This window comes from Mirounga angustirostris, unplaced genomic scaffold (genome assembly GCF_029215605.1).
Source record: "Mirounga angustirostris isolate CCGP_5_RB_7025 unplaced genomic scaffold, mMirAng1.0.hap1 SCAF_5, whole genome shotgun sequence".
Classification (NCBI taxonomy): Eukaryota; Metazoa; Chordata; class Mammalia; order Carnivora; family Phocidae; genus Mirounga; species Mirounga angustirostris.
This window is the reverse complement of record NW_026991713.1, coordinates 85,905,469-85,920,107: the sequence shown is the minus strand read 5'-3', so window position 1 is coordinate 85,920,107 and position 14,639 is coordinate 85,905,469. Positions and strand designations below refer to the sequence as shown.

At 37.6% G+C, this 14,639-nt stretch overlaps 1 protein-coding gene across 1 annotated transcript in view; it reads left to right on the top strand.

Moving 5' to 3' along the window:
* Nucleotides 1–14,639, top strand: part of AEBP2 (AE binding protein 2) — a 69,360-nt gene that overhangs the window by 44,724 nt on the left and 9,997 nt on the right. The window contains exons 4-5 of the mRNA XM_045873783.3: nucleotides 5,538–5,724; nucleotides 9,651–9,775. Of these exons, the coding sequence (XP_045729739.1) occupies nucleotides 5,538–5,724; nucleotides 9,651–9,775 (312 nt within the window). The remainder of the gene's footprint in view (nucleotides 1–5,537; nucleotides 5,725–9,650; nucleotides 9,776–14,639) is intronic.

The window sequence follows — 14,639 nt, the reverse complement described above, 5'->3', positions numbered from 1 at the left end:
CTGCTAATAAATACTACCCTATCTTCTGTGAAACTGATGTTTTCTGCTCTGTGTTTCAGTAGCCCCTCCTAGATTTTCATAGCACTTCTCGTAATATATGAATAAGACAGTACTAGCAAAGATAGTCTCATTATTACTACATTCAAACACATTTGGAAAAAAAAACAAAACCAGCGATTCCATGTTTCACATTTTAGAACAGCTACTTGACCACAACAGTAGCCAACATGAGTATTCAGTAGATTTGGGAGATAGATCATTTAAAACATTGGGTTTTCAACAACCAGATTTTTCCCTGATTGTTGAAATCAGAACATCAGAGTGGTGGCTTAAATTCAGGGCTCATTTTATGTGTTGGTGAAAACATGACTATTTGAACATTAAAATCATACTCAGCACCATGAGATGCTCATGTTGAGAGGAATGAAAGGCCATTTGAGGCAATAGCTCAAATGTCTCTCACCTTGTTCTCTGTGATATATACCTAATGAATGGAATATTCATTAGATGATGCTTAAAATTATTTTCTCTTCTAGGGTAAAAGAATTTGTATTTAAATGAAATGTGTGTAATTCTGTTATTTCTTTTTTTTTTTAAAGTACTTCTCATTCTAAATTCTCATTGTACTTTTGTGTTTTCTTGTTTAGATTTATTTATGATTCTTGATGGATGAATGGTTAAAATCAAAACTGTTTTCTTTTAGAATTCTCATTATTAATTTCCAGAACATTGAAGTGTTGCTGATTAAAATACACTTGTGACGGGGCGCCTGGGTGGCTCAGTCGTTAAGCGTCTGCCTTCGGCTTGGGTCGTGATCCCAGAGTCCTGGGATCGAGCCCCGCATCGGGCTCCCTGCTCGGCGGGAGGCCTGCTTCTCCCTCTCCCACTCCCCCTGCTTGTGTTCCCTCTCTTGCTGTCTCACTCTCTGTCAAATAAATAAATAAAATCTTAAAAAAAAAAAAATACACTTGTGATATTTACTCAGTTCTAGATGCTATCAGGGCCTGTTCGTTGAAGTATTGAAGGATTCTGGGACAAAATGAATCTGCTAGCCTACTGGGACTCTTATATTTAAGGATTTTCCTGGGTGGAGTTATATCACAAAGTCCTTCTGAATTTAAACCTGAGGGCTTGAATCTGAACTGTCATCTCTTCCTTAATTGTAGTCAGGTAGCTATTCTAAAATTTGAAATACAGAGTTTTTCAACAAATTTGTTTGAATAACTAATATTAAACTGGGAATTCCAGAGCAAAGATGGTCTTATTTTATTGTATTCCTTAAATCATATGACACAAGGACCACAAAGGACAATGTATGTTTTTAACTAGGTGTTAGGAAATACAGGGATGATATCTTCTAAAATTAAAAAGTAAGAGAAATAAATACTGTATGGCTTTATTCTGTGGCAGTACTGTATAATAGAAATATGTATGAACCAAATATATCATTTCATATTTTCCAGTGCTTCATTAAAATAATTGAAATAGTTGAAAATAATTTAAGCAGTATCTTTGACTTAACCCATTTTATTATTTCAACATCTTAGCAGTATACGAAGTTAATGAAAGTTTTTGCTTTTTTGGGTACTAAATCTTCAAAATTCAGTGTGTATTTTTTTTTTTTTTAAGATTTTATTTATTTATTTTGAAAGAGCGAGCAGGCACAAGCGAGGGGGAGGGGCAGAGGGAGAGGGAGAAGCAGACTCCCCGCAGAGCAGGGAGTTGATCCCAGGACCCAGGGATCATGACCTGAGCCCAAGGCAGACGCTTAACCTACAAGCCACCCAGGTACCCTCAGTGTGTATGTTATACTTAAAATTCTTTACAATTTGTAATAGCCACATTTCAAGTGCTCACTAACTATATGTGTCCAATGCCTAAAATGTATTGGACAGTGTAAAATTAACTCATTAGGGTAATTCTACTTAAGCATTCTCAGTTCAGATGCTAAACGTTTCATCTTTATTTAGATTTCACAAAATTTGCAATTGGAGAGGTAGATTCACATACCAAGCTGTTCAGATATACTTAAAAGTTTTTCAGTAGTGAAATTGAGTATCAGGTATTCAATTGAAAATTAAAGTGGAAGGGGCTGGTCTTACTGTTACAGTAAAAAGACATTACTTTTTTTTTTAATTAAATGGTTATTAAGGAAATAAAATAAAAACCACAGTGAGTTACTACCTCATACTAGGATGATTTTAATAAAATAAACTAAAAATAACAAGTGTTGGCAAGGATGTGGAGCTAGCTGATGGTTATACAACATTGTGAATGCACTAAAGACCACTGAATTGTACACTTTAAAATGGTATGTTCTATGAATTTACCTCAATTAATAAAAATTAATTTAAATAAAATTAAAGTTTTGTTTCTTGGTTAGAGTATTCTTAAAGTTTTAAGTAGCAACATTTGCCTAGTGGATTTTGTAGTAGACAGTGTTCTATTGGTAATCTATAGGAGATGGAAATTTTTTTTTTTTTTAAGATTTTATTTATTTATTTGACAGAGAGAGACATAGCGAGAGCAGGAACACAAGCAGGGGGAGTGGGAGAGGGAGAAGCAGGCTTCCCGCGGAGCAGGGAGCCCGATGTGGGACTCGATCCCAGGACCCTGGGGTCATGACCTGAGCCAAAGGCAGACGCTTAACGACTGAGCCACCCAGGCGCAGGTGCCCCTATAGGAGATGGAAATTTTTAAAGCATTATTTCTTGGCACTCAAAATATACATAGTAAATTTTTAAGTTCTGAGAATTCAGTAACCATTAGTTGCTAAACTTCTCGTTGTCAGAATCTGTAGCTGAACATTCTTGATGCAGGCTCTCTGAGGACACTATTGATAGGGTCATTGTAAGAATTAAATGAAATACTAATTTTAAAACACTGGATAGGGGGCACCTGGGTGGCTCAGTTGGTTGAGCGACTGCCTTCGGCTCAGGTCATGATCCCGGAGTCCCGGGATCGAGTCCCGCGTTGGACTCCCTGCTCGGTGGGGAGTCTGCTTCTCCCTCTGACCCTGCCCCGTCTCGTGCACTCTCTCTCACTCTTTCTCTCTCAAATAAATAAAAAATAAATAAAAATAAAAATAAAACACTGGATAGGGGTGATTGCTCCTTTCTGTCCCTTAACCCCTGAATGTAGTTGAAGTTGTCATTTCATATGTCTGCTGACCACATGTCAGCACTTTAAGGGTGGGAACTTAAGTATTCATTCTTAGACCTTTAGCTTTTTTCTTTTTTTTAAGATTTTATTCATTTGAGATAGAGAGCACGAGCAGGGGCAGAGGCAGAAGCAGGCTCCCCGCTGAGCCAGGAGCCCGATGTGGGGCTCCATCCCAGGACCCTGGGATCATGACCCCAGCCGAAAGCAGATGCTTAACGACTGAGCCACCCAGAAGCCCCTACTTTTAGCATCTTACATAGTACATAGAATAGGTAAATATTTGAACTAAAACCTTGACTCATTCCTCTGCCTCTTAGTGTGCACCTTAGAATGGGCAAAGATTTTTATTAGTAATGCTGAGTACCATTAGAGCCCATGAAATGTCTCTTGTCTATCAAAATAAATAGAATAATTATGAATGGCACTGTATAAGGAGCTTGCTGTGAAATATTTCAGCCAGCATCAGTTTTATCAGAATCTCTAAGTAGTTTAGTTCTTCAGATATATTTAGAAATAGGATTTGTAAGGTGCTTCTGGATATATATATATATATATATATATATATGCATGTATTCGTAGAAGTATATTGTTGCCTTCAGAATGCATGGAGAAAAGATGAATTGGGATAAGTATCTAGATAAGCAGGAAAGTGTCAGGATATCCTCAGAGGAAGATGGGCTTTTTATAAGTTGGGTAGATTTAGAGGGACTTTCTAAATAAAGGTACGATCTCTACCAACAGAGTTGTATTGTGTTTTTAAAAGTTTAAAATGGTAAAGGTGCCTGGATTGAAAGAAAGAGCCTGGAAACATGTAGATTTTTTATGGTATTATCTAGATAAACTCTAATATAAGTTGAACCACCTAGGACTAATGTGATGGATTTATTTGGTATTCAGCATGACCGATGTCATGCTTGGAGTTTGGTTGTTAAGTCAGAAGCTAAGTAAATTGGATGAGTTATTACTAGAAAAGCCACCAGAAATCCAGCTGTGGATTTTACTGTTTGGGGATCATTTTGAAAATGGTGTTTGTTCTAATTAGTAACATTTATTTGTTAGAAGTCACACACTTGTACTGTAGCTAATTTGTGTACTATGATTTTAGTGATATTCAAACATTCTGCATTCATTGTGGGATAGTGCTCTGCCAGGGGACTTGGAGAGTTAACCTTTTGTTTTCTCAATCTGGCAAGTGCAGAAGGCTAAAGAGCATTATTTAATGGAACTTACAGAGAGTTGCATAAGACCAACCCTGGGCATAAGTCTTCTCTGAGCAGCTGGATCTAGTAGTTCAAAAGTCAGTATCCCTGTCTATCTTCCCGTTAAAACAGTGTAGAACAGTAGGGAGGCTGCCAAAGGTCTTGAAGTAGTATGTATCATTAAGATAAAAATAATTTTAAAAATCTAGGAGTCCTAAGTAGTTGTTAGGATATCTAATTCTTTTTTTTTTCCTAAGCTTTATTTATTTATTTTAGAGAAAGTGTGTGTTTGGCCGGAGGGGCAGAGGGAGAGAGAGAATCCCAAGCTGAGTGCGGAGCTGATGTGGAGCTTGATCCCACTACCCATGAGGTCATGAGCCATTACCAGCTGAGCCACCCAGGCACCCCAGGATATCTAATTCTTTGATTTAAAAACAACTTTGGGGGGCCTGGGTGGCTCAGATGGTTAAGCGTCTGCCTTCGGCTCAGGTCATGATCCCAGGGTCCTGGGATCAAGCCCCACATCGGGCTCCTGGCTCAGCGGGAAGCCTGCTTCTCCCTCTCCCTCTGCCTCTCCCCCTGCTCATGCTCTCTCTCTCTCTCTCTCTCTCTGTGTCTCAAATGAATAAAAAAAAAAAACAAAAAACAAACCAAAAAGCAACTTACTAGGGCGCCTGGGTGGCTCAGTCGGTTGAGCTTCTGCCTTTGGCTCAGGTCATGATCCCAGGGTTCCAGGATCGAGTCCTGCATCAGGGTCCTTGCTTGGCAGGGAGCCTGTGTCTCCTCCCCTTCCCCCCCCCCCCCCGCCCCGACGAATAAACAAATGAAATCTTAAAAAAAATAAAAACTTACTGTTTCTCTTAGGAAAGTGATTAATTGAAGACCCATATTTTTTCTGGGAAGAACATTCACTATTTTTGTCTTGTGTATAGCGGGAAGCGCAGTAAACTGGAGAGTTGTGAAACTATAGAGTTTTCTTCTCCAGCTCTGCCACTGCCTAGTGTGTATTATTTTGGGCAACTTATAAAAATAAAGGATGTAGTAGTCTTATAATTCCTATCTGGAATAGTTCTATAGTGTTACTGATTTACTTGTGAAACTACAAAATATTCCCTCATTCATATTATACTTGTGCCCTACATGGCATCCCTGACATCCTTTTTTATTTTTATTTAGTGTGTTGTTGGTGGCTGCAACGCCAGCTTTGCTTCTCAGGGAGGGCTAGCTCGCCATGTACCCACACACTTCAGTCAGCAGAACTCCTCAAAAGTTTCTAGCCAGCCAAAGGCCAAAGAAGAATCTCCTTCTAAAGCTGGGATGAACAAAAGGAGAAAATTAAAGAACAAAAGACGACGCTCATTACGTAAGTGTTTCACTAAAAATCTGTATGTGTATTAGATAGCTTTTGTTTATATCTTGGGGCATTCATGGAATTGAGGTTTTACTGTTCTTTAACTCTGCTTGCATGTTTTGGTTAACAATAATAAACAGATAGGATCCCTTGGGTGTCAGTGTGAGAGTTCAGTGTGATAAATGTTTTATCTTAGTAGTTAAGGGAGGGTAAGTATATGTGGCCTTAGAATATAAAATCTGTGTAGAATTACATTTTGATGGCTCCTTTGATTCTGTTCTAAAATAAGAAAATTTAAAATATGGCAATGTTGGTATTTTAGAAAATTTGGACATGTTAAAGGTAATAATGAAATAAAAGTAACTAGTCTGCCCCAAAGCGGTATGTGTGAATAGCAAAAACTATTTGTAGTATGTGTCTCAGTACTTAAGTCTATTGTAACACCTCTTATGTGCTCCATTACCAGATTATGAAATGTATCCTCAATATTTAAGATAGAACACAAGATGATGAGGCTTACAAATGCAGGGAGCAGGAATTGACTTAGAACCTCCAGAGCCTAGCACTGGCCCTGGTTCTTAGTGTCAACTGGCAAATAAATATGTCCTAAATGAAGAAGTATGATTGACTGCAGCTGTCATTGAAAGGGAGTCCACTGCAAGGGTGAACTAGAAAGAAAAAAATAGATTGCACTGTACCCTCCTTTCTCTTGGGATTTGATTATAGAAGAGACTCCAGGCACTAAACCAGATTAGAAGGTTTGTCTCTAGAATGTTAACATTTTTTTGTTACTACAAAGCTGCAGTGGACAAATGAACAAATCATAGGTGACAAACTTTTCTAAACTCTTAAGTTTCTTGTTGAAATAAACAAGTGTATTTTTCAGAGTTGGCTATTGAATTTAGGTTATGGATCCATTTTCCTTTTGCCTTCCATTTTGTAAAAACAGAAATGACATCTGTTTATTTTACTTGACTATTGATTTGGGTAGCTTGCAATCACAGAAAATTGCTAAATATATATTATGGTATTCAAAACTGAGAATAACTTTCCCACCTATTCCACTTAATAACCTCATTATTTTCTTCTGAGTGTATACATAGTAATCATTTAAACTTACTGACTTTTTCACATTATTTGTTTGGTAATACCTCGACAGTTTGCTAGTTCTCTTAAGGAGAATGGTTCAGTTAAGTATCCAGTCCTCACTTAGAAATGGAGGGACCGGTGGCTGCTTTTAAGTCTGGCCTCTTTTGAGAATGTTTTTTCCAATATTAACTAATAAAACGGGCTACGTAGGGAGAGTGGTGGGGAGGGAGGTCTTGTGGTAGGTGAAAAAACCTTTTTGTTTCCTGTTTTATGGGGGAGAATGAGGATAATCCTGAATATATGAACTTTAAAAGATCCAAGACCTTTCACTGTGAGTAGCCACTATTAAGTGCTGTGGTTTGAATGGCAGAGCTGCTGCCATTGCACTCCATTCCTTCCTTAAAAATATACAAGTCTATAGTAGTGTACTAAAATCACTTTGATAGTACCTTCTTCATGCAATTCAGAGAGGTCATTTTCACTTAACTGGGTGAAATGTATATTAACAAATAGTAGAACTGTAGCTCTTACTGTTTGATACAATTTTGACATACTTTAAAGTGGAAAGAATAGTACAATAAATAGTTGTATATCTTTCATTTAGAGAATATGCCGTATTTGATTTATCTCCCTGCATACATACTTTTTTGTCCTGATTCCAACATACAAGAATGCATCTCCTAAGAATAAAGATATTCTTTTACATGGCCATAATACCATTCTTGGGGAGATACCCATAATACCATACCAAAAAGGCAAAAAGAAATCAGGTAACATGTATAGTTTTGAGCCACAGTCTTTATTTTTGTGGTCTCCAAAGGTTTTTTGAGTGTATAGCTCCTCAGTTAAAAAAAAATGCTTGAGCACCCAGTCCCAACATCTGTGCTTATATAGTGCACACAGATAATGCTACTGATACACATTATAAAGCAGGTACCAAGAAGGGCATATTGAAAAACATCAAGATGAAAAACAAAAGTAGTGATAGTACTTTCTTCCCTTACCCTAAGGGATCATGACACAGACCTGCTTTGGAGACTATTGTTCTAGTTTCTCTGTTTCCTCTACGTGCTTATCCTGCTCAGGAAAAAGCGTATTTGGAGAGCACGGACAGAGTAGAGTACACTTTTTTTTCTCCCCAGTAGGCACAAATCTGATAGGAAGGGGATTTGTTTTTCCTTTTGATTTTTTTTTTCCCCCCATAAACGTCAAATATTTTTTTCTGATTTACTGTTGCATTCCTAGTCTTGTGGGTTCTGCTAGTTTATTATTTGATGTTTTGCTTATTTCCTTTTGAAGAAAAGTCCAGTGAAAAAATAGCTATTCATTATTGAGTATGCCAACTGGTGAAAACATTTCCCACAAAAGCTCTGGTGGATTTGTGTAGATGTTCTGAGAACTCCATGATTAGCAGAGGCAAATCCACCTCACGTAGTAAATCAGAATAGTGTGGTAAATCAGCATACATGTAATTCAGAATAGACTGTACCAGGAAATCAGGCCATTTCATTTATTGTCAATAAAATTTAATTTTTAATTACAGATGATCTTGAAAATTTTCATGTATTAGTAAGCTCCACAATTGTAAAATATGAAATTCACTTTCCTTATTTTGAGCAACATTCTTATTAGGAATAAAAATAGCATAATTTATAATAATACTAGTGGGATTAAAACAGAAATTTAAAAAATGTTCTTACCAAACCAAATTAAATCTTCAGTGTATAGTTTTGTTGTGATTACACTAAGAGATTGCTTACTCCAGATTTGTGAACTTATTTTAAAAAGTAGTATAAGCTTATTAATATAAACCACTTTGTGATTTAAGACATTTTTCATATGCATTTGTTTTACTTAATCATAGTCTATAGCTGTTGTATATTCATTTCACAAATAAGGAAACAGGTTAAGTAGATTAAGCAGTTGCCGAAGTCACACAGCTAATAACTGGTGGAGTTGGGAGTTAGAATTTTGGCAGACTCATTGGCACTGAAAACTGTATTTATAATTTTCTTAGATTGTTGTTAGAGTTATTTTTTTTCTTTGAATATTTATTTATTTGAGAGGGAGAGGGAGAGCAAATCCCAAGCAGACTGCCCACTAAGTGTGGAGCTGATATGGGGCTCAATCTCAGGACACTGTTCAGGACCTGAGCCCAAACTGAGTCAGATGCTCAACCATCTGTACCAGCCAGGCGCCCCCGAAGAGTTACTTATATTCAAGAAAATACTTGCCAAAAACTCCAAAATAATATTACAGGTTTTTCAGATTTGGAAAAAAAATTTGTTTTTAAATTTATTTAAGTAATCTCTACACCCAACGTGGAGCTCAAACTCACAGTCCTGAGATCGAGTCCTTTGCTCCTCCAACTGAGCCAGCCAGGTGCCCCAGATTTGGAAAATTTTTGATCACATGTTAATACAGAATATTCATGACGTGTATTTTATATATTTGGGTGTGGTGAATTAGATCTCAGCATATTGATAGATGAGATACTCATCAGATTGTTGAAAATACAGGACTGGTGCTCAGGAGAGGTACTGAAATAAAATATGAAATTATATGGAAAAGATAGTAGCTGTAGTGTGGAATCATGAGGCCTAAGGTTAGAACCTCACACACCAATGGGCATAGTTAACACACATTCACTCATTAGTTGGAAGTCTACTTTTGTGTATCCTTCTTGTCAGGTAGACCCTGTGTTCTGAAAGCAAAATAAAATTTTTTATTTAAATACCAGATACGTATGTTAATTGTTTCAGTCCTTCTTCTTACATATTTTTGTGGAAAATCTTGGCAGATTGTTGCATTTTTCTAAATATTCTTTACCTTTTTGTATTGACTTTTAGCACGACCACATGATTTCTTCGATGCACAAACACTGGATGCGATAAGACATCGAGCCATATGCTTTAATCTCTCAGCTCATATAGAAAGTTTAGGGAAGGGACACAGTGTTGTTTTTCATAGTACTGTAAGTATTTGTTATTGTTTTTTTTTAATTATCAATGTAGGTTTGCAAGAACATGTATTTTGACTTTCACAATCATATTTCTAAACTGCTCAAAATCTTAAAATATATTTTAACAAAATCACAAAAAGTTCTGCTTTATCAGTATTTTAAAAATTACATGTATTGTTGGTTATAAAGCAAATACAGTTAACTCTTAACATGGGTTTGAACTGCACAGGTCCACTTAACACAGATTTTTTTTCAATAAAGATAGTAAAGTACCGTAAATGTATTTTTCTTCCTTATGATTTTCTTAATATTTTCTTCTAGTTTATTATAAGATATGGTATATAATACATATGATGTATAAAATATATTAATCGACTGTTTATGTTATCAGTAAGGCTTCTGATCAATAGACTGTTGTAAAGTTCTTGGGGAGTCAAAAGTTAAACGTGGATTTTCGATAATATGGGTGGTTGGCAGTCCTAACCTCTGCATTGTTCAAGAGTCAACTGTATTTTCCACAATTCAACATTTTGATGATTAAATTGAATATTTTAGCCTTTAATTTGAGCTATTTAGGAATATTGGGGTGACATTTGGGCTTGTAGGCATTTGAAGATCAGGCTCTAACCTTAAACTAGGTGTCTTTTCTGCTTTCCTCATTTGTAAAATTAGAATATTAGACTCTTTTTAACTCATAGCCATAAGTGCTTACATGCTTCCCCCTCACCCCCCAGAACACATCTAAAGTTGGAATTAAATAAGATAACGGCCACAGATTAAAGATTTGTGAAGGAGGGAGTTTTTGTTTATTCTACTGATGTATCCCAAATTTCTGTAATTGTGCCTTGACACATAGTAGGCAGTCTGTATATTTGTTTGAATGACTATGTTCAGTATCAAGTTCAAATTTCAAGTGTCAAATTTGAAAAAGCAATAAATACTTTTATTTTTGGTTAGCTAGGAAGTAACAGAGAGTTGTTCTTTATTCCCATGCCCCTTGCCATTTTATTATCCAGTCATCCTTAAATTGGTGTATTTTGGTGTAGGTAAGTTAGTAGAGATAAATTTTAGACCAGACCTTGGTGATTTGAAACCCTGGAGAAAGGGATTGTTTAATTTTGACTGTTGAAATATAAAATATACTAAATTTAGGTTTTCTTTCTTTTTTTAAAGATTTTATTTATTTATTTGAGAGAGAGAGAATGAGAGAGAACACATGAGAGGGGATAGGGTCAGAGGGCAAAGCAGACTCCCCGCTGAGCAGGGAGCCCGATGCAGGACTCCATCCAGGGACTCCAGGATCATGACCTGAGCCGAAGGCAGTCGCTTAACCAACTGAGCCACCCAGGCGCCCTAGGTTTTATTTCTTATATCAGTCAGAATGCACAAGAATTAAATACAAAAGATCTATTATTATTATTATTGGTGCAAAAATGTGGTTTTAGTATAGCATGGAGACAGGACCTGTGGGCAGAAAGAGCTGCCTAAAAAAATCAGTATTGATACCAGTTTCTCTACTGGTTTGAATAGTTTTTCCATCTCCTATAAATAACTCTATTGCATTGCATTTTCACTTTTTCTTTTATGTATACTTCCAGTGAAACATTCCCAATTTTGATTATGATTACCAGAATGAAGGGCAAGAAATGTAAAGATTAGACCGAAAGCAAGGGACATTTTCTGAGATTGGAGCATGTGTTATGAGTTTGGGTTTGAGGAAAGGTGCACCGTTATTTATTCTCTTTTAAAGAACATTGGATTAAAAAAAGAACATTGGAAATATAGTTATCTAAATAAGAATGAAAGGGTTGAAAAGAAAATTAGAGTTTGAGAAGACAGTTAAAATGACTGTATTGGGAATTCTGTTGGGATTCAGCAAGATCAGGTACTTGTTCAGCAGTAATGGTTAAAGTCCTCCCTTGTTGTTGTTATTGTTTTTAAAATATTTTATTTATTTGAGAAAGAAAGAGAAGAGAGCACAAGTGGGCGGAGGGGCAAAGGGAGAGGGAGAAACACATTCCTCGCTGAGCAGGGATCCCGACACAGGGCTCCATCCCAGCACCCTGGGATTATGACCGAGCTGAAGGCAGATGCTTAACCAACTGAACACCCAGGCGCCCCTGAAATCCTCCTTTGAAGTTTGGTAACATAGGTTTATGATTTGGTAGGTCTATAATTGTTCTTTTTTTCAAAGGTCAGTAAGTAAGATGTGGTCACCAGACCCAAAGTATGGCATTAGTACCTGTTTGTTCATTCACTTAAATATTGAGCACCTACTGTGTACTAATGATACAACAGTGAACAAAACCATTAAAACAAAACAACTGTGTCTAGTGGAAGAGACAGGATAAACAAGATGAAATAGTAGTAAATTGCAAAAACTTACAGGAAGTGGGGGATGAGCCATTTAATTATTAGGGGGATGAATGTCATAGCTAGAGGGAAAATCAAATATAAAATTGAAAAATAGGAATATGTTAAGTATGTCTGAAAATATGCCAAGTATGCGAGAAGGCAGAGAGTAGGAGTTAAGTCAGAGAGGTAATAGGGGGAGAATCTTGTTGTACTAAGACTTTGGTTTTTATTCTTTGTGTGATTGAAAGCCATTGAAGAAGTTTGAGTAGCCATGATCTGATGTGATTTTTTAAGTTTTGTAATTTTTATTGAGGTATAATAAATATAAACTGCACCCATTTAAAGTACACAGTTTTATGAGTTTTGACAGTTGATCTGTGAAACCACCACCGGCCGCCACAGTTAAGATATAGAACATTCCCATCACTCAAAAGTTTTCTAGTGTAAAACTTCACTGATCTCTTTCCTCTCATGTGGATTTTAATGTGCTCACTTGGGTTTCTGTGTTGAAAACAGAATGTAGGTCAGGATGGGGAAAAGAGGATCAGTCCTTTTAGTACCTGAGGTGAGAAAAGGCCAGAATGGTTACAGTGGAGATGCTAAGAATTGTTAGATTCTGAATATCTTTAGAAAGTAGTACTGACCATGGGTGGCTCAGACGGTTAAGCGTCTGCCTTCGGCTCAGGTCACGATCTCAGGGTCCTGGGATTGAGCCCCACATCGGGCTCCTCCTCCCTCTCCCTCTGCCTGCTGCTCCCCCTGCTCGTACTCTCTCTCTAATTTAAAAAAAAAAAAAAAAACCTTAAAAAAAAAAAAGAAGTACTGGCCAGAATTATGGATGGATCAGATGTTGTGTTTGATAATGAAAGTAAAGGATAACTCCACTGTTTTTGGCCTGGGCAACTGGACAAAAGAATGGAGTTGCCATCTAACAGAGAATTTGGGGAGAGCAGATTGAGGGAGAGGGCAGTGTCAAGAGCTTAATTTTTGACACTTTCAGTAGAGAATCTGTTGCCTCTTTCACTTAGCCAGATGGAGGTAAGAGTTTGAGCCCAGAGGAGAGGTGTGGCTACAGATACAAATATGGACATTTTCAGCATATTAGTGGTACTTAAAGGAATCAGACTGGATATGGTCACCTAGGAACTAAGTATAAATAGAGAAGTGTAAGGAATGAGGTTTGGGGCTTATCACTGATTTTAAAGGGCAATAGGTCTGGTGAAATAATGGTTTAGTAATGAGCAAGTATCATGAATATTAAGGAATAATGATGGTGACGGTGAATAAGCTTGTGTTTTGAAAATGAAGCACCAATGTTCACATGCTTTCATTAGAGCAGCTTTTTTTTTTTTTTTTTGAAGATTTTATTTATTTATTTGACAGAGAGAGATATAGCGAGAGCAGGAACACAAGCAGGGGGAGTGGAAGAGGGAGAAGCAGGCTTCCTGCTGAGCAGGGAGCCCGATGTGGGACTCGATCCCAGGACCCTGGGATCATGACCTGAGCCGAAGGCAGACGTTTAACGACTGAGCCACCCAGGCGCCCATTAGAGCAGCTTCTTGTGATGAAATCTTTAGGTTCACCATGGGAAGAACAGAGATGATCAAAAGAATGAAGGAACTGAAAACTGGTGATATTAGGAGTCTGGAAAAAAAATTTTTTTAATTCACTGTGTCAAAATCGTCTGTGAACATGAAAATCAGTTTTTTAGCTGTAGAAAATATCTGAGAGGTTTTAAGAACATGATACTTAATGTTTGCCGTACAATAAAAAACTAACGAATAAGAGTGATTTGCACCCTGAAGTCACATCAGGGATGCATGAATACCTTGAACTGAGGAAGAGCCACAAAGGTAGAGTGTAATCTGAGGAGTGCTTTTTCCTGAGGAAAGTGGAAAGAAGAGGTAACAGTATGGGAAAAGGTACTTCATTGGACACAATAGAAAAGAAGGGGGTTATGTGGACCTCCCAAATTCCATGACTAGGAAGGTTTTGATGGAGGCGGTGTTGTGTTAAATAGAATCATTTCTTTTTTTTTTTTTTAAAGATTTTATTTATTTGACAGAGAGAGACACAGCGAGAGAGGGGAACACAAGCAGGGGGAGTGGGAGAGGGAGAAGCAGGCTCCCGGCCGAGCAGGGAGCCCGATGCGGGGCTCGATCCCAGGACCCTGGGATCATGACCTGAGCCGAAGGCAGACGCTTAATGACTGAGCCACCCAGGCGCCCCCACTTCTTTTTTTTTTTTAAAGATTTTATTTATTTGACAGAGAGAGACATAGCGAGAGAGGAAACACAAGCAGGGGGAGTGGGGAGAGGGAGAAGCAGGCTTGCCGCCAAGCAGGGAGCCCGATGCGGGGCCTGATCCCAGGACCCCAGGATCATGACCCGAGCCGAAGGCAGACACCCGACAACTGAGCCACCCAGGCGCCCTGAATCACTTCTTTTAGTAGGCAGACTATTCAATATTAACTGCAAATTTAAGTTTCCTAGCATCCAAATAAGCAATTAGAGGAAATAAC